Source organism: Bison bison, unplaced genomic scaffold (assembly GCF_000754665.1).
Source record: "Bison bison bison isolate TAMUID 2011002044 unplaced genomic scaffold, Bison_UMD1.0 scf7180017864375, whole genome shotgun sequence".
NCBI lineage: Eukaryota > Metazoa > Chordata > Mammalia > Artiodactyla > Bovidae > Bison > Bison bison.
The window spans coordinates 3,361,848-3,382,436 of NW_011494947.1; the positions used below are offsets into that span (position 1 = coordinate 3,361,848).

Genomic DNA, 20,589 nt, shown 5'->3' on the forward strand with positions numbered 1-20,589 from the left:
TGACTCATTGGAAAAGACCCTGATGCTGGGAAAGATTAAAGGCGGGAGGAGAAGGGGACGACAGAGGATGAGATGTTGGATGGCATCACCGACTCAATGGACATGAGTTTGAGTAAACTCCGGGAGTTGGTGATGGACAGGGAGGCCTGGCGTGCTGCAGTCCACGGGGTGGCAAAGAGTCGGACACGACTGAGTGACTGAACTGAGCTGATGTATATGAATAGAACCAGTCTGTATTTATTCATTTCGTTAAAAGGTCAAAAACCATAAGAAGTACTGGTAAAATATGTGAGGGTATAACATAGTAAGAAAATCTACGACGTTCCCCATATGAAAGTAAACACATCCCTTAGTACGGCTCATTTTCTCTGTTTATGACGACTGAGACTCAGCCAGCAGTATTCTTTTCTTAATGAATTGAACAGGAAGTAGCTGCACATTTTAGCCATGCTGATCATCTAAATTTAACTAACTAAATGGATTATAGTATTTTTGTCTTTAAACCCATTAGGATTTAGAAGCATTGGGCTGCAGCTTGGTTTCTAAAATATTGTTTCCTTTATTTAGAAACTGTAACTCTGACCTTTGAAGCATATGTCGATAAAACAATGTTAAGAATTACCAAGCAGTGAAGTCACACTTAAGTGATACCTACTTAGGCCAATTTGGATTTATTTGGGGAGATTCCCAAGGATTTGTTAAAGAAATTCCACAGTTCAAGCTCAGTCTTTCTGACTGACGGTGAAAGTGGTGTAGCGCTTATTTAAAGATCTCTGTGACTTATGGCCTCAGGCAATTGTGGTCATTCTGGACTTTTTTAGAATATTATCTCTAAATTCTGTAACTCTGACTCGTTTAAAAAAAAAAAAAAAAATCCTCTGAACTTCTCTCTGCCCCACAGTAATGTTGCCACAAGATGCTTTATCTTTTATTCTTAGAATGGGAACTTGAATGAAAAGAAATAGCTGATGGTCTTACTGAGGATGGAAATACTGTACCTCTTTAAGATAACAGTTGCTATTTTTAGACAGACTTACAAAGAGCTGGGAAATGGTGATGCTTCTAATCTTCACGCAGCCTTAGGCATGAGGAGATGCACTCTCGAAAATATCTAGTTATTTAGCAGTTTCTCCAAATAAGTTTTCGAAAATACTTTACTTTTAAAAGCATATTTGTAATAATGAGTAACTGACTCAGCCCTGTTGTTTGAGAGAGACTCTTGAAGTTCCAGTGCAAAGTAAACATCACAGCTTATGAAACAAAAATAGATTTCCATAGTAAATCTTAGTCAGAACAGTGGCACATTCCTGGGCCTGGAGTTCAACAGTGGGTATTAATTCAAAGCAGCTGGGTCCTGGGATGAACGTTAAGACAGCCCTGTGTTCCGTCTATGGTCTTGCAGAACGTGATATGCGACGATGTTTTGCTGCTTCTAAGTGTTGCTTTATCTTTTTAGTGACTCAGAGACAGACTGTAGATATACGAAGGCTTTTGCATCCTGAAGGCCAAGATTTTTCTTTTCAGAAAACTGCCCAAGACGTAATGCTTCTTTCACAAAGGGTAGACCAGTTCCTTCCCTCTGGAGTCTGTTTTCTTCCGTGCTCTCACTTTCCAGGCTGGACTTTATCCATGCTCTTCTTCATCTCAGTTTCTTCCGTAGCTTACGTGTAGCGGTCACCAAGCTGTATTTAGGGATTACAGCGTATGGGGCATTGCGAAACAATGAGTTGATAGGCTTATTAAAGCAATTTTGGGCTCCCCTGGTGACTCACTGGTAAAGAATCCGCCTGCCAATGCAGGAGATCTGAGTTCAGTCCCTGGGTCAGGAAGATCCCCTGGAGAAGGAAATGAAATGGCAATCCACTCCAGTGTTCTTGCCTGGGAAATCCCATGAACAGAGGAGCCTGGTGGGCTGTAGTCCATGGAGTAGCAAGAGAGTCAGACACGAATTAGTGACTAAACAACAACAGAAAGTAATTATCTAGACAAAGCAAAAACATTAGAGATTCTGGGGAGTTCAGAGGAAGGAGGGTAACAGGCCCTTCCAGTCAGGTGGACCTGGGGCACCTCCAGCAGGCTCGCCTCCTGTTCTCATGAGTGAAATATTTCACAGTCGTTATGATGGACGGATTGTCAGGAAGCATTGGTCTGCTTATGTGGGCTGTGTGTGTGTGTGTGTACACGCACACATACGTGCATATTTAGTGATGACATTCTGATGCTTGTTTCAGAACTAAGCTATATTCAGTGTTCACCAAGTTGGATCATTTCTCCAAAATAAATCAGGAGATGCTCCACCTTGGTACTCTTCATTTATAAAGGAGATGAAGGAACCTGCCTGCCCTGGGGATTTTCTGACTTTTTTCTGAAGAAGGTTTGTGAATGAAGTAGTGAGTTTTTTAGAAATGGCTGGGTTGGGGGGGACGGAGGTGGGGGTCTACCTGGGAATTTCCTTGGTGGTGGGTTGTCATTGTCGCTTTTTTTCCATAGTCCTAGCAGAGTGAGACATGATAAAACTCTAGGTAACTGCAAGAGTTAAAAGGGTTTTTGAGTTGGTTGCATCACGGAAACAGATGGAGTGCACGTAGGTGGGGAGGCTACTGTTTAAACGGAGGGGGGTTACTGTGTATTGGAAGGGCATGGGTTTTACAGGGAAGCTGGGGACTGGCTAATACATGTGCTGGGGAGCACAGTAAAGCGGAAGCCGAAGCATATGGTCAGGAAGGGCGTTAAGAGGCCGCCGACAAAGAGGAAGAACGTGGCAGCTGGACTAATAACGGAGGGGAGATGAGACGTTGGTAAATTGGGTTTTAAGTACCTAAAGGTCTTAAGAAACTAAGAAATCTCAGGTAATAAGGAAATCAGTTTGGAAATGTTAATATTGATACCTGCACTAGGGAAATGTTTACCGAGAAACAGAGAAGGGAATGAAGGAAGCAGGTCTGAATGACCCCCGTGGCTTCACAGATACACAGATGAGCGAAGCGTGTCACGGAAGTGAAATCAGGTTAAGCCTTCAAGTCACAGAGGCAGGAAACCAATAAAGGACTTTGAGATGCAAAGAAACCGACCTGGAACCAGCGACCAGACAGAGGGTAGGACAGACAGACAACTCCAACCTTTTTTCTTCGTGTTGGCATTTGAATGGTTCTCTGTTTTTATCTTAAAAAAAAAAAAAAAAATAGTTTCAGTAAAACAAAGCAAAACAAGCAGACAAGAGTCGCCTTGGTTGTGTTGGAACAAGGCCCTTCTCCTGTTGTGTTCTTGGCTTGGTGTGGTAAGTTTGCCAAGCACACAAGCCAAGCCATCTCTTCACCTGGCAGGAGGCAGTTCTTGCCCTGCATGGACCTCAGATCGTCTTAGAGATTCATGAGATTATATTTATCAAGGCTCCTCCAAGGAATCTGAGGAGCTAATACCAGCATAACAATCGTTGGTATTTGTGGAGGACTTTAGGCTTTTCAGACATTCTTGTTTGAACTTTCAAATCGATTACACGGCTTGTCGCTAATAGCCTCTTTGTTGTTTGTGTGTAATTAACCAAACTATGAATTAAAAGAGAGAAACAAATTTAGGAGTTCTATTATTATTTAGGAGAAAAGCAATGCAATAAAACATTGGAAAAGACCCTGATACTGGGAAAGGTTGAAGGCAGGAGAGAAGGGGGCGACAGAGAATGAAATAGTTGGATGACATCACTGACTCCATGGACATTAGTTTGAGCAAACTCCAGGAGATAGTGAAGGACAGGGAAGCCTGGTGTGCTATAGTCCATGGGGTCACGAAGAGTCAGACACAACTGAGCAACTGAAAGACACACACACACACACACACAAGGCTCAAAGAGGGCTCCATACTTAGTGCTGCTTTAAAATATGTTCTGAAAAAAACCATAGTGGAGGGTTTTAGAAAGACCCTTATAGATTAGTGGTTCACATGTCTTTTTAATTCATGAACTCTTTTGATAATTGGATAAAAAATATTATGGATCCCCTGTCCCTGACTCAAAAAATAAAAAATAGGATCAGAGGTTCCCATGAGGGAACCTAAATCTTGGTAATAAATATGTGAATTGGGCCAAGTGTAGACAATAAAGAATGTTGGTACGTTTCAAACTAGAAAGTAGTGCCGCGTTAAGGCAATAATGGTGGGGTTTGTGAAAATCGAAGTGTAGTTGATGAGTTGGATAGATAGCATCACCCACTCAACAGAAATGAATTTGAGCAAACTCCAGGAGATAACGAAGGACAGAGGACCGTAGCATGCTGCAGTCCATGGGGTCGCAAAGAATTGGACACGACTTATTGAATGAACAGCAACAGAAGTTGTTTTATAATATTATGTTAGTTTCAGGTGTTGGCTATATTCCCCTGTGCTATAAGGTATATCCTTGTTGCTTGTCTATTATAAATATAGTAGTTTGAATTGAGATTAACAATTAATTAACAATTAATCTCATACCCATAATTTGTCCCTCTCCCTTTTGATAATCACAAGTTTGTTTTCTATATCTGTGAGTCTGATAATCATTTGTAATATTTTTTTCTTAGATTCCACCTGTAAGTGATCTCCTACAGTATTTGTCTTTTTCTATCTGACTTATTTCACTAAGCATAATAGTCCCTAGGTCCATTCATGTTGCCACACATGAAAGTATTTCATTCTTTTTTATGGCTGAGTAATATTCCATTAGTGTTCCAAGACATAGCTCAGATGGTAAAGAATCTGCCTGCAATGTAGGAGACCCGGTTTTGATCCCTGGGTCGGGAAGATCCCCTGGAGAAGGAAATGGCAACCCACTCCAGTATTCTAGGCTGGAGAATCCCATGGACAAGGAGCCTGGTGAGTCACAGTCCATGGGGTGGCAAAGAGTTGGACACGACTGAGCGACTAACACACAATATTCCGTTGTGTATGTATATCGTATCTTCCTAATCCATTCATCTGTTGGTGGGCGCTTGAGTTGCTTCTCTGACTTGACTGTTGTCAATAGTGCCACTATGAACACGGGGGTGCACATATCTATTTTTCTGGATGTACACTCAGGAGTGGACTTGCTGGATCATATGGTAGTTCTGTTTTTATTTTTTTGAGGAACCTGCATATTGTTTTCCATAGGGGCTGTACCAATTCACAGTGTACAAGGGTTCCCTTTTCTCTACATCCTCACCAACATTTGTTATTTGTAAACTTTTCCTAATAGCCATTTTGACAGGTGCAAGGCGATAGTTCACTGTTGTTTTGATTTGCATTTCTCTAATAGTTTGTGATATCGAGCATCTTTTCATGTGCCTATTGGCCATCTGTGGGTCTTCTTTGGAGAAATGTGTCTTCAAGTCTTCTGCCCTATTTTGGATTGGGTTGTTTAAACAATTTTCAAAGAAAACCAGCACCTGGTAAATAGAATATGTTTGAGGAAAATGTGACACCCCCTCCCCCCAGTCCCTCCAGTTTGCAATCCTAAGCTTTTATATATTATGTATAAACATGGGAAGTTCTCATTTTTTGCCTTAAGGCACGACAGCAAGCTCAAACGCGTCATCAAATGGCAGAGGACAGCAAAACAGATTACTCATCAATTCTACAGAAATTCAACCACGAGCAGCATGAATATTACCACACTCACGTTCCCAATATCTTTCAGGTAAGTGGTTCAGCTCTCTCAGATTTGCTTGGTTTAGAAACACGTTACTTGGAATCATGATTTCCAAGTATTTATAGCATTCTAAATTTCCTCTAACTCAAATCACTTTAAAAAAAATTTCAGATTAAGCACATACTGACATTAAGATGAAACGTAACATGAATTTCAAGATTAATCAACAGACTTTGTAAGTTTCCTTAGTTTGACCCTGCAACCATTCTTGGTCGGACTTAGAACTGTGATTCTTACATTAACACTCTTTTTGCTAAAAGGACCATTCTGCTTACAAAAATGCCAAACTCACCTTTAGGAGTCAGAGCAACATGAAGACAGTTGTAGGATTTGAGCAGATGACTGTGAACATTGGGGTGCATGTGTCTGTTGGAATTAATGTTTTCTTTTTTTTTTCTGGATATATACCCAGGAGTAGATCATATGGTAGCTCTATTTTTATTTTTTGAGGAACCTGCATACTGCTTTCAAAGGGCTACACCAATTTGCATTCCCACCATCAGTGTACAAGGGTTCTCTTTTCTCTGTATCCTCACCAACATTTGTTTTTGTAGACTTTTCCTGATAGCCGTTTTGACAGGTGTGAAGTGATAGCTCACTGTTGTTTTGATAGTCCTGTTGTCTTTCCTTTGGACTGTTTTTCTTTGGGCTACTCTAAGTTGTCAAGAATAGTGTGAGAGAGGATACATGATGCTGTTCTCCCACTATGGGAATTTTTTACAACTTCAAGTTCCACTGTAGAAAAAATAACAAAAATGTGTACCCTGGTGTCTACACAGCAAACAAGAACTTCCAGCTTGCAAAGGAGAGGGTGAGACAAATTGAGAGAGTAGCAATGAGGCATACACATTACCATATGTAAAACAGATAGGAAGTGGGAATTTGCTGTATGATGCAGGGAGCTCAACGAGGCAGTCTATGGCAACCTGGAAGGATGGTGGGGGGGTTGGGAGGGAGGTTCAAGAAGGAGGAGACAAATGTATACTTATGGCTGATTCACATTGTTGTATGGCAGAAATCAGCACAATATTGTAAAGCAATTATCCTCAATTAAAAAGTAATAAAACAAAAACAAAAACAAAAAAAACACCCAACTTATAGAAGGAAGGTACACTAGTTAATCTCAGCCTGTGTTGGGTCAAGGCAGTTAACCTGGATGCCATGCTTTTGGTAAAGGATGAAACAGTGGCTCAAAGATGGAGGAAATATTTGAAATCCATTAACTGAACTGAACTGAACCAAATGGTATTAATAGTAAAACTACCTGCATTTCAGGTTCTTACTGAAATTGGAATGGAATTGTGTAAAGTGTACATTTAGACAGCCTCACAATTAGTAAAGTATGTGTCCAGCTGGCTAAAGTAGAAGCACAACAAACTTATGGTTGCTTTAACTCTAACCTTTTTTTATTTGTTTTTGGCCACCTCGAGCGTCATGAAGGAATCTTAGTTCCCTGACCAGGGATCAAACTCCTGCCCACAGTAGTGGAAGGGCAGAGTTTTAACCACTGGACCGCCAGGGAAGTCCCTAACTCGAACCTTTTTGTAGGCCTATTTCCCTCCTAGAGAATTTTTTAGAGGTAACAATGCTGCCAAAAAACAACTTCTTTAAATAGTAGTAAACCAAACTAATTTTATGCAAACTCTAATGTTGCAGAAAATACAAGAGATGGAGGAGAGGAGGATAGTGAGAATTGGAGAATCAGTGAAGACATACGCAGAGCTGGACCGGCAGGTGATTCCCATCATTGGGAAATGCTTGGATGGAATCGTAAAGGCAGCCGAGTCAATTGATCCGAAAAATGTAAGTACTATAGTTTGGACTTAATGTATAACTGTGGTTCCATTATTTCCCTGTCCCTTCCCACAGTGACCATATTCAGTCATCTGAGAGTAGTTGCTTTCAGTGATCACAAGTACTTTTCAACAATGGCAATACCTTTTCAGAGTTTTTTAAATTCAGCCCTCTGTGTTTTGGATTTAGTGTGGTCCCTGGCGCATTTGGGACTGTGGATGTTAGTATAAGTTTTGTTGTCACTGTTTAGTCACTAAGTCGTATTTGACTCTTTTGCATCCCCAAGGACGGTAGCCCCCCAGGTTCCTCTGTCCTTGAGATTTCTCAGGCAAGAATACTGGAGTGGGTTGCCATTTCCTTCTCCAGGGGATCTTCCCGACCCAGGGACTGAACCACATCTCCTGCTTGGCAGGTAGATTCTTTACTGCTGAGCCACCAGAGAAGCCTGAGAGGGTAGGTTTAGGTTCATGTAACAATGACAAGAGAGTGTCTTAAGAGTTTGTTTTTCCTCCCACATGAAGATGTCTGCCAGGCAGAGCGTCCAACCGCGGTGTGGGCAAATGATCTGCAAATCCTCAGGAATTCAGGCTTCTCCTAGTTCACAACTTTTGATGATATGACTTTCAAACTCAACATGGCTTCCATAGCTCCAGCCATCACATCCAAATTCCATAAAGCATTATATAGAGAAGAGTCCACACTATCTATTTAAAGAAGCTTTCTAAAATTGCTCACTGTGCTTCTGCCTACATCTCAGAGATCTCAGAAGTCAAAACTTAGTCCTGGGGCCACTTCCTGCTGTACAGAAGGCTGGAGAGTGAAGCTTTTTTGCTGGGTGGCCGTGTGCTCAGCTTAAAATCAGGGTTCTTATTACTCAGAAGGAAGGATGATTGGCTCTTACAAGACAACTGACATCTATGGCACACCTACAAATTCCATGTTAGCTAAAATAGCTACAACAAATTAAAATGTGGGCTCATGGTAGAAAGTTGAGATCTTTCCAAATTGTCTTCTCTAATAGATTTTTCTTTTTTAATCAGATATCATTGAGTTAGAATTTTATTACAAGTCACAGGTGCTTTTGTAATACTTTAACTGTACATCTATCTATCTTGGACACGATGGTTGTCATTTCCTTACCCATTGGTCTTCATCACCTGACCCCGAAAAGACTCTGAACTCAAAGTTCCTAGCAGGGGGACACCACAGAGTAGGCAGTCAGTTCCCTCATTTATTGAGCTAATAATTATTCTATCATTATCATCAGGCATCATCCAGGTGCTAGGGATGCAGTGGAGGAAAAACAGAAGGGAGCTTACATTCTAGTGAACAAATATATATGTAAAGGAAAATATTCGATAAATTTTTGAACCACAGTGAACCAAAGAAATTGGAGGGAGCATCTTTTTTTGCCTTGACTTTGTGTATGCCAAATTGCTTTAAGACCTTCTGATGAGAATCAGTTTATATATTATTGCATTTTTCAAGGGAAGGGCTTCCTAGGTGTCTCAGTGGTAAAGAATCTGCCTGCCAAGCAGGAAATGCAGGTTCGACCCCTGCATCAGGAAGATCCCTTGGAGAAGGAAATGGCAACCCACTCCAGTACTCTTGCCTAGAAAATCCCATGGACAGAGGAGCCTGGAGGGCTGCAGTCCATGGGGTTGCAAAGAGTCAGACATAACTTAGTCTAAGTTACTAACTAAGCAACAACAATTTTTCAAGGGAATTGCATAATAAATGACCCAATTTTTCTGCTTTTTGGCAAAGTTGTTCTTAATATTCATTTCTCTAAATATAGAAAAGTAGTTATTAAAATTATCTTGAAATCTCAACTACATGTATAGCTTTACAAGTTATTCTTTCAAATGATAAAAATATTACTAGAAAAAAATTTGTTACTCAGTATAACTTCCTTAGAATGTCATCTGTGTGAGGGCATCATAGTTCAGTGTGTGGAAAGTATTTACATAGATTGGAACATATTTGTGTGTGATGGGTATCATTGCAGGATTCACAGCTGGTCGTAGAAGCTTATAAGTCTGGGTTCGAGCCTCCAGGAGACATTGAATTTGAGGATTACACTCAGCCTATGAAACGCACTGTGTCAGATAACAGCCTTTCAAATTCCAGAGGAGAAGGCAAATCAGAGCTCAAATTTGGTGGCAAATCCAAAGGAAAGTTATGGCCATTCATCAAAAAAAATAAGGTACTGATGACTGGACCCAGTGTGATATGAGTGTTACAAGGTGTGGAGATGTTCACTCTGTCTTTTAGTCTTTAAAGGAATGAAGATTTTTAAGCTCGTAGTTTCAGAATGCAAACAGAAGGCTAGTGTGCTGTTTTGTTTTAAGGCAATCTCTCTCTTCGGTGGTGGTACCTTGGCCATGGCCATTTGTCTTATTTCAGATGCACTTATCACCTGCACCGTGTCACCCACACTAACAGACTACTGACCTCTGGCCGTTTCGCATCACGCCTTTCACTCCTAAGTCTCCTAGATTGCTGGTTCCCTGGGCTGAGAGAAGGGACGTTGTGCCACATTTCTATAACCATGTATCAGCATCTCTAATCGAAATGGTTTCCATGGATTAACAACCTGGTTTTGAGCTCATGTTAACATATGTATCCATGAACATTTTTTATTTTCTTTCTAGAGTGTGATACGTAGGTGCATGGCAGCATTAACCTGGGCATAAAGTGGGTGATTGAGGCAACACGAACCGCTTTAACCTTAGAATAATTTAAAATTTCGTTTTAAGACTGTCTTGCTGTTTTCACAACCTTAGCATTTAAGGACTTTCATTTTCTCCCATCCAGCTGTGTTAGTCTAGGTGGCCTAGAAGTATTTACCCTTCTGGCTTAGACTGGGTTAGGGTACCTAGTTAGAACGGTAGTTTGCATGTCAAAGTCTGCATGAGCTTCTTGTCAGGTATTTCTTGCTCTTCTTCTGTTGCTTTACTTACTAAAACTCCCACTTTCACCATATTCTCCATTTAACATGTCCTTCCATGTTTTCCTTTGGACCATGGCCTAAATTTTTAATTGTTTGTGTTTGACTTGCTTTGGATTTCAAATATTATTTGATGCTTATTTTTGTTTTGTGTCTTATCTTCTTGTTTCTGATTTTTTACTCTGTCACCGCTCCATCTCTTACACGTAGCTTATGTCCCTTTTAACATCCCCCCATCAGCCTCCCCCACCTCCCCCTGCCTCTGCCTCACCCTCTGCTGTTCCCAACGGCCCCCAGTCTCCCAAGCAGCAAAAGGAACCCCTCTCCCATCGCTTCAACGAGTTCATGACCTCCAAACCCAAAATCCACTGCTTCAGGAGTCTAAAGCGTGGGGTAAGTTCTCCTCTCAAGTCCTGTCTCTCTGGTGCGCTTTGGTTGCGTGTTTTGTTCCGCATAACTTAATTTTGTTTGTGAATGACTCCATTGTGTTTTCCCATAACATAAAACAATAAGAACCTATGATTCATTATAGCCGGAAAGAAGAGCCACAGAGAGCACAGAGAGAGCAAAAAAAAAAAAGAAAAAGAAAAAGGAAGGAAGCAGGATGGATGGAAGGAGAGAGAGGGGAAGCCAGCCAGCCAGAGTTCTTTTTTGTCTCTAATCCATTTTGGTGGGACCTTGCTTCATTTCCTTTCTGAAATATCTAAGTCATTAATATTTTACCTTGATCTAACTAAAAAAAGGAAACTTAAATTTGGTTTCTAAAGCTAGCAACATTTGAAGAGGTAAAAATCACTGCATAGTCAGAAAATATTTGCTTAATAATTACTGAAACAGTGTATAAAGAGGGTACTTCTCTCTGAGCTATGCCTCCAGGTCTGCAGGGAAATGGTATGGGTTACAGGGGTTTCTTTAGCTGTTTTCAGTGAATTTACAAGATGTTGATCAGATATCTGGGAACAGATCTGACTGCGTAAGAGCTAGTGCAGTACGTATCTTGAAAGGGTGACGTAACAGCAGCTGACATGTCCTTTGCCAGACTCTGTTTTACGTGCTTATTTAATTCTGTCAACCACCCTATGAACCTAGGTACTAAGATTTCTTTATTTTACTGATAAGCAAACTGGTACCTACAGAGATGAAGCTAGGAAGATATATAGCCGGGATTTAAAGCCAGAGAACCTGTTTATGATCTGAGAGTCTATGTGTTCACACTCAAGAAGAACCTGTTTTATTCTGACTGACTCAGTTTTGCCGTCCTAATTAAGATTGCGTGTGCTTAAGTCACAGGGTTTTATGGAATTGATCAGCAGCCCAAAGCAGATACCAGTTTGGTTTTTCAGAAAAAAATTGGAACAAGGTCATTCATTTGTAGCCACCTGAATAAACCTAAATGGTCAGTCTAAGCCATCTCAAAACACTCTTTATAATGAATAATGGGTAAACAAACATTAAACACATATGTGGTAAGGTTTTCTTTTATTCTGGTCTGTGAGAGTTACAATATGGTTGTAGTGGAGATATGTTCCTTGTAACAAATTTTTTCTTTTCTTTTCCTCTGTGTATAAAAGATGTTTAAAAAAAATAGCTACATTGTTACCTTTTAAAATAAGGGGCAAAACCCTCATTTTTTTATATGCTGATTGCTTTGGTAATGAAATCTGAGTTTTCTGCAAAGAGTATAGTTGGTGGAATTATCCTGTTTTAAGGTTACCCAGCATATCAGGGTAAGAATTCAAATTTAATTTCCTGAAGATTTCAAAAGCGCCTTTGTCAGAAGGCAGAACATAGCTTCAGCAGTGGATGGTGGCTCATGTTGAACTCTATAATTAGATCTCCATTATGCTGGCTTTTAGAATTAATTCTCCATCCATCTCAGCTCCTTGTTCATGGGAGAATCTCCAACAGATGACTATAGGTCGCTATACTAGACTATCAACTAGGAAGCTTTACATTAACTGTAAAACAGTTACCCCACCTCTGCTGCTTCCAAAACCTTTACAGAGCACTCATTTATTATATTTATAAAAATATGTCTGCATTGTCTTTTGTAATCTCATAATGAAAAATGTCGAATATTCATGGTTTTTCACTGTTTGTATATGTATCTATCCCGTTCTTCCGTCAACATCACAATCTTGGTGGCAAATGGTTTCTGAAGCATGTTTCATGTGTTCTCTAAATGTTTAGGAAGAGACCGAGAATGTCAGTAATCAATAAGCATAAGAAAAGATGGCTAGGAAAAAAATAAACACTTGAAAACAAAAACAGTGAAGTGAGAAATGGGTTATTTTGATAAATTAAAGGAACACCCTTCTCTTTAAAAAAAAAAAACATAATTAGCAAAATAAATTTTATTTCTTACACCTCAAATCTGTGCTCAGCAAACCTCTATCTTTAAAAGAAACTTCCCAAACGGTGAGTGTGTTTTTGAGAATAAACACACACACACATGAGGCATCAGTAAATAAGTATAAACATATTTTTACTTCTCTCATTTTTAGTTGATCTGTTTTTAGGGTCAGATTTGATGTGCTTTTCTTCAGGAAATAGCAGTGCGAAAAAAGAAAAGGAAATGCATCATAGAAGTAAGATAAGGAAGTTTAAAAAAAAATCTGAAGTTTGGGGAAATAAATTTGATTTTAAAGCAATTTCAAAACAGAAGGTACGTGGTTTACAGGATCCCTAACTAAAATAATACAGTCCTCACTAGTATTTCATTTATTCCACTTTTTAAGATTATTGCACCAAAGACAGGGAAAGGCTTCTAGGAGAATAACAAATCTGTGACTTTAATGTGTCTTTTATGGTGCTGTGCAGCTTTCTGATCTAGATTTTAATCATTTGTTTCTGATTATCAGAATGTGTAAATGCAATGCAAATATTTTGTCACATAACTGATTTTGTTTCTGAATAAGTAGGATAAAATATTTTTTGTTGTAAATCATTCACATTTGTAAGAAAATGTTTCATTGAACATCTTTAAAGATTGGCATGCCACCATTATTAACCACTATTTCATCTTTATGTAAGTTAAAGAAAAATGAAGCAAGATTGTGTGTTCTCAATTTGCAGTCTACAAAGTGTGACTTTACTGTCGTAAGATTTCCTGATCTGAGTAAGGGCCTTCTAAATCTAAAATATGTACCTATCTCCCCCCTCCCCACACTTTAGAGTTCATTGTATGGAAAAATACCATCAACATTGATCAAAAGATTTTGAAAATCCCTACCAATTGTTTGTCAGATGTTACAATCTTCTGGTTAATTTCATTTGATTTACTTTGTTCTCTTGCTGATTATTGGCAGACTCAGGCTCTCTGTTTTCACAAAGAACTCATGAAGAGGACGATAGGGAAACCCACGTATGCTTTTGAAGCTAGGGACTATGTTGTAAGTTTACCTGTGACGGCCAGGTCGTGCGGTCACGGCACAGGCACTAACCCCTGTGACAGCACCAAGACTGGGGACCCAGGTGCTCTCTGACCCAGACAGCGGGAGAAGCCTCCTTGTACCCACCCAACCACAGGCTTCTTCATCCCGGAAAGTTGCATGGAAAAAGGGGCCGAACTTTCCAATAACAAGCTTCCTAAAAACGTCAGCGAGCCGAGCTTGTGTTTCTCCCCTTTGCGTGGATTGGGACTGCTGTCTGAGCTGGTGTCACTGAGTGTGATTTTACGGCAGAATCTCACCCCTAAAACGTCGCTGGTCACGGGAGAATGGCAGTCTCGCAGACGGCCGTGTGTGGCTCCCTAACCCACATGCACATCTGAAACAGATGGGTCCATAAAGGACAACCAAAAAAAAAAAATCAGCGAAGCCTGAGCAAGGTCACAGAGCAGTGAAATGACCTTCCATGGACCTTAGACCACAGACACTTACATATTCGTGTTCACTGTCCCCTTTCTCTGTACTTGAGGTTAGTACCTGTGACGGCCCAATAACACATGGACCCGCCAGCTCTGTGTGCCCTCATGTGTTATTGACACTCGTGGCTCCCCAGGCTCCATAATCGTTGCCTGAAACTGACAGCTTTTTAGTACTTCAGGTGTCGCGCAGCGCACTTAATGCAGCCTTTCAAAGTATTCTCTTGGCAGGTGATTCAGTTTCTAATTTAAAAGGATCTAACTGGCTGGCTTGCAACTTAAGATGGAAAACCAGTTTACAGTCGTTAAACAGTCGTTAAAAAGATTATACTGATGGCACTTCTTGTAGATTATCCATCACCTGTCCACTTCAGAAAATTGGATTTGAGAATGCAATATTGCCTATTTCTATTGGGATCTGTTCTCAATCCTAATGACTTATTTTTATTATGAAGTGGTAATAGTCCTGTGCTATTAGTCTTGATGTTAGAATTCTGTTTTTGGAATGGCTAAGAAAAAAATATATTACTTTAAAAATAAATAAAATTTTAAATATATATATATATATATATTACCTTAAGCCATGGAAGTAGCCGAATAGACAGCAGATAGAGTGCCGAGTTCAAATTAGCAACATTTACACGGTAATGTGTGAGGAAACGTTTATATATGGTCGTCTGCTTTGCAAGAAAGATATTTGCAAGGTTTTCTGCTGTGCACCAAAAGCGTTGTCTGTAAAAAACTCAAATTGTGATAAACAGATCTGTGCTAAAATTTACAGGAGGGGCTCAAGGCATTATATAGATTGCCTACCTGGACAGCGATCACAAATATGAGTTTGCATCTTTTCTTCCCAAAACTTTGTCTTGCTATGCCTTTCCTTAAAAGTATTTTTCCCCCAGAGGGAAAATTTCTTTAAAAGCTTAATGTCTATTCACAATGAAGTATCAACTTTGAGTTAGTCTGAATAATAAGATTTTTTAAATCTAGTTAAGGAATTTTTAACACCCTGTTCCCTCCCAATTTAAAACCAAAGGGCCCTGGGGACTTCCTGGTGGTCCAGTGGCTAAGACTCTGCATTCCCGATGCAGGGGGCCGAGGTTTGATCCCTGGTCTGGGAACTAGATCCCACATGGAGCAACTAAGAGTTTACTTGCCAAAACTAGAGATCCCATGTGCCCCAACTAAGACTGGGTGCAGCCAAATAAATAAATATCCAAGTAAGTAAATAAATTCAAGAGGCACTTTCTCTGCCACTCTATCTCCAATGTATTTTTGGATCCTCCTACCAATTGCCTGAACTTTTAGGATTACAACAGCCGAGTAAATATGCACCAAACTCTCAAAATACTGCTTTATTGCCAAAAAGCACGTCTCACCTATCACTGAAGAACCAGTGTTTCTTTTCCTAATTTTGAGATGCCTTTTAATCTGGTTTTGGATCCAGTAATCGGTATAGTTTTGCCAACCTCCAGGCCTAGCAGAATTGCAAACTGCTGTGTCCTGGCAATTAACAGGAAATCCACAGCAAGGAGTAAGTACCCCTCAGTAGTTAAGACAGTTGGCTGTTTCCTAGAGGTCACTTGCAAGAGCAGCAACTTCTGTTAACTCCCCAGGTGCTATGGAACCTCTGTGGGTGGGGCCCCCAGTTCGATAGAAAGCTCCAGAAGACACCTTCTGTATAGCAGGAAGTGCCTGCAGTACACAGGTAGGAGAGAGCATCCACCTCCAACCTGGTGCTGAGAGGCTTCCTGGTTCCTGCAGGTCGGGTTTCAGAGCATCTTCCAGTCCTTGGTTCCCATTTACCAATTTGAGACTTTGCCTTAGTCCTTTAGGAAATGCCAGTGTTCAGATGTATTAGAGCCCCTTAAGATAAAAATATTACTGATATGTTGTGGAATTCATTGCTTTCCCAACTCTGCCAGTCTGTGGGAAACTTTCCATGGAAAATTTGGTGAACAAAAGTTTCTGTGATCATTTCCATCTTTTATCATCATGACATGTCACCGACTGCAAACTCTTACTACTTTATACTCAGGCTGACATGACCAATCCAGAAGAGTAAGCGGAAGCTCTCCTTTCCTATCTTTATACTTTGCTCTGGCAACATGGCCACTAAAGAAAGGTTTGGGTAGATTGGCCCCTCTTGGGAATTTCGGCACAGATCCGCTACAAGCCATGTTCACAAAGCGCCAGGTTGAATTTATGTGTTATGTTAATTCAGTGGAACGGACCAAGTTCCTCTTCTTCTCATGTGTTGTTGTTTCTCTCTCTCTCTCTCTTTTTTTCCCTGTTACCCCTTCGATTTTTACACGAAGCTTTCTCTCAAGCTGGTAAGCACAATTACCCCATGCATGTCCTGAATCTACTCAGGCCTTTTGGTGTACATTCTGTGGGTGCTGTGCCGCGTGCAACCTATCTTCACAGTTAACTGTCGATGTGTGTTTCCCTTGTGTGTGGCTTTGTTGGTGTTTCCTTATTAGATCTCTGGAATACAAAGGTCCAGAGTCTAACAGAGGTGATCGTAATCTTTCCCCATTAAGAAAATTAACGCTTAACTCATGATTTGGTTTTCTTTACCACTGGAGTCTTAAGAGGATGACAGATGACAGATGTTGATAAGCTTTATTTAAATATGAACATAAACATAAATACTAAATATGAGGAAGTTTATGTATCGAATCATTCTAAATGAAAGCAAATTGAATAGCTGAAAGTTGCTCCTCTCCAGGAGCCACAGAAGCAGATGACAATCACTGGGGACCTGAGGAAGGCATGCAGGAATGATGCTGGGCTCAGACTCAGGTCTAAGGCACCTTCGAGAATTGAAGGTCATGAAACTTTTAAGTTGCTCCGTAAATACATTGGTGCCTTGTGCGTAGCTGATTCAAGAAATCAAAGACAATTTTATGGACAATGAAAAGAGCCTCCTAAGCCTTTCTAAAATGATTTCTTTAGTGTTCGGTGTTTTCTACTTTTAATTTCATAGCCCTAGTAAATAGTCAAACTAATCATTAAATCTATTAAAAGAAACCCTTAACCACATAACCCATACTGTTCTTCAGATATGTGTAAGTTATATAATAAGCTCAAACACCACAGCTGAGAGTATCCTGAAGTCATGGACAGGATGAACTTGACAGTCCGACCAGGAATAACATCAGCATTTTACGCACTGTTATTGAGAATATAGGACAGTATTTATGGTTATCTTTGTAGGTATGTACTATTACATGTGCTTGAGTATATATAAAAGTATATACATAATTTTTTCAACCTGACCTGGTATTTGACAACTGATCCAGCCCTAAAGAGAAAGAATTTTTTATTAAATGGAACATTTCTTAGAGGGTAAAATAAAATCCTGAGAAGAGTTCTCGATTAAGGTGTCTACAAGAAGGAAAGATCTAGATGTTTAAATGAACATCAGTATGAATTTGGGAGACAGTGGGTCAGTTAACTGGGAATCTGTCAGATGCCAGGGCTTCTTTTTCGCCCTTTATTTGTTCTTTTGCTGAGGTGCTGGCGGCAAAAGATAATATTATCAGACAGTCTTTCTGTTTGAGATATTGTTGCTTGATACCCTCACTTTGAAGCTGATAAAGAAGTTACACAAAGATAGGGTGGGTGTAAAAATTATAAATCTCAAGAAGCAGCTCATGTCAAGCGAGCAAGTGTTTGATTCCGATAGCAAGTAAAACAAGATCTCCTTAGAGTCACAGCCATTGAAAATATACATACGTGCCTGCGGCCTGTCTTCCAAACCCTGGTAGGGCCAGTCTCTTTGAGGCCCCTCCAAAGAGTTCAGAAAATCTACTCCATCTCGAAGGCAGAAATAAAAATTCTTTCATGGCAAAATAAATCATAGGTTAGAGTATTGTTTGAAAGAATTCAAGCTTCAAAAGGTGAATACGACAAAGTGAACTTTTGAAGGTACTGTCCAGAGACCTGAGTGTCTTTGGATCTAGAGGAACTGTTGACCTGAATCTCCCATGTAACTAAAATGTTTAAATTTAGTTCCATAATTGCACTGGGCACATTTCAAGGGCTCAGCAGCCACGTGCGGCTACCAGGTCGGATGGTGTGGACGTGTGAAAACATTTCCATCATTGTAGAAAGGTCTTTGGGTCTCACAGCACATAGTGAGGCTCAGAGCATCTGAATGAATGAACGTCGACCACTTACTAGCTTTCCTGCCTTCGGAAGCAGTGCGTCTTCCACTGTTTTGTCACAGTCTAGCATTAAAACACGGAGAAGGCAATGGCACCCCACTCCAGTACTCTTGCCTGGAAAATCCCATGGATGGAGGAGCCTAGTAGGCTGCAGTCCATGGGGTCGCTAAGAGTCGGGCACGACTGAGCGACTTCACTTTCACTTTTCACTTTCATGCATTGGAGAAGGAAATGGCAACCCACTCCAGTGTTCTTGCCTGGAGAATCCCAGGGACGGGTGAGCCTGGTGGGCTGCCGTCTATGGGGTCGCACAGAGTCGGACACGACTGAAGTGACTTAGCAGCAGCAGCAGCAGCATTAAAACAAAAATGAAAATAAAATCTCCAGTTCCAGAAAACATGCTGATTTAAGTCAATTCAGCATAAGAACAAACTTGAGCTTTTGGGCTCAGTGACTGAGTTGAGAAAATTGGAAAGCAATTGAGGTTTCAAGTATTATATGGAAAAGGAAAAACAAGCCTGTTTTATTATTATATTGAAGATTAGTTAGCTTCATCTTAGCTTTAGAAGCAAGTTGAGCTTTCTTGGGTTGGCATTAGGGAATAATCACTTCTATTTTGCTTTCACTCAGATCTCGTCCCACTCAAACACGTGTACGCGCCCGCGCGTGCACAAACAGTTTTTGAGAATATTAGCTGAAAGGTCTTTGGTGGCCTCAGTGGTGAACTATTTGCTGAATCACAAACTTCCAACCCAGAAGCCTGGCATTTTCTAATAAGCAGCCTAGGAACTTCAGTCACAAGCCCCTGTGTAAGCTGCTTGGCAAACTCAAGCTGATTTTGCAATTACATTATCCAGGTCCCTTCTTTTCCATCCACTCCCAAGCAAGTCTGTCTTGCTTTTTTTTTTTTTTTTTAAGGGATTCTAAAGCAAAATCTCTTTTCAAATTCCCTGGCTTATCCCTGGCTATTGAGCAAATTTCTTTCTTTATGAAAATAGCCTCATTTAAGGAAATGATGCGTAAGCGTGGGTAAAAGTCTGGCAACTCACAGTTGATATTTTCTACTTATAACATATACACAGAGGAAAGAGAGCAGTTGTTTTTGAAAGGGAATCAAGATATCAAAGTATACTTCTTCCAAGACTTCCCTGGCGGTCCAGTGGTTAAGACTCTGCCTTCCAATGCAGGGGGCGTGGGTGCGATCCCTGGTCAGGGCACTAAGATCCCACATGCCGTGTAGTACAGCAAAAAAACAAAGTGTACTTCTTCCGATGAGTTAGAAACAGCTGAGGTTGATTTCAGACATTATGGAAAAGTTGGTTTTGAAACTGGGGGAGTGGGGGCGGGGGTGATTCTCTGCGAATTCTCTGAGATGCTCCTAAAGGTGATAAAAAGAAGTGACTTAGAGGAAGCAGAGGCAAGGAGAGTGGATGGGAGCTGGGGGAGGGTTTTTTCCCTTAATGTCCTTTTCACCCACATTCCTGGAGGAACTAGATGTCCCATCTGCCACTTCACAGGGGTGGAAACTTTTGGCCTCAGGCTCTATGCAGAGACGGGAAGGAATACTCAGCCGGGGTGGGGGTGGGGTGGGGAACAGTGCCATCGACATGAAACAGTTGATGGGGGCACTTACCAGTTTTTTTATTGGAAGAAAACATAAGCCTAAAGCTTCAGTGTTGCCATCGACACTGACAGCGAAGTGCAGACTGTCTCCAGACTAGTTCCTCACTGATTCTCGATGGGGTCAGAAGTATGTCTTCCTGTCTCAGGGGTCCCTTCCTTGTCGGAGGCTGCGGGGCCAGCATGGAAAACGGTTTGCGGGGCCTTTGCAGTTTGCATGCACGGATTTTTGCATCTCAGCTGGGTGTCGTGGGAAAGAGCTTAATTTATTTCATGAAAACACACGCAGACATCTGCATCGCCCTGGTGTCTGGGGAATCTCCCTGCAGGCTTCTCTCGGTGTCTTTTTTTCAAGGAGGCTTTCTGGCTAATTTCTGTTTGTATCTGCAGGGCGCGACACCAGAAGATTTCAGCAACCTCCCACCCGAACAGAGAAGGAAAAAGCTCCAGCAGAAAGTCGATGAATTAAATAAAGAAATCCAAAAGGAAATGGATCAAAGGTAGAGTGGATTGAAACGACTTATTAAGAAAT

At 40.7% G+C, this 20,589-nt stretch overlaps 1 protein-coding gene across 1 annotated transcript in view; it reads left to right on the forward strand.

Moving 5' to 3' along the window:
* Positions 1-20,589, forward strand: part of FNBP1 (formin binding protein 1) — a 119,262-nt gene that overhangs the window by 85,054 nt on the left and 13,619 nt on the right. Inside the window, exons 8-13 of the mRNA XM_010856952.1 lie at positions 5,516-5,644; positions 7,313-7,459; positions 9,459-9,656; positions 10,611-10,793; positions 16,584-16,598; positions 20,448-20,557. Coding sequence (XP_010855254.1) covers positions 5,516-5,644; positions 7,313-7,459; positions 9,459-9,656; positions 10,611-10,793; positions 16,584-16,598; positions 20,448-20,557 — 782 coding nt within the window. The remainder of the gene's footprint in view (positions 1-5,515; positions 5,645-7,312; positions 7,460-9,458; positions 9,657-10,610; positions 10,794-16,583; positions 16,599-20,447; positions 20,558-20,589) is intronic.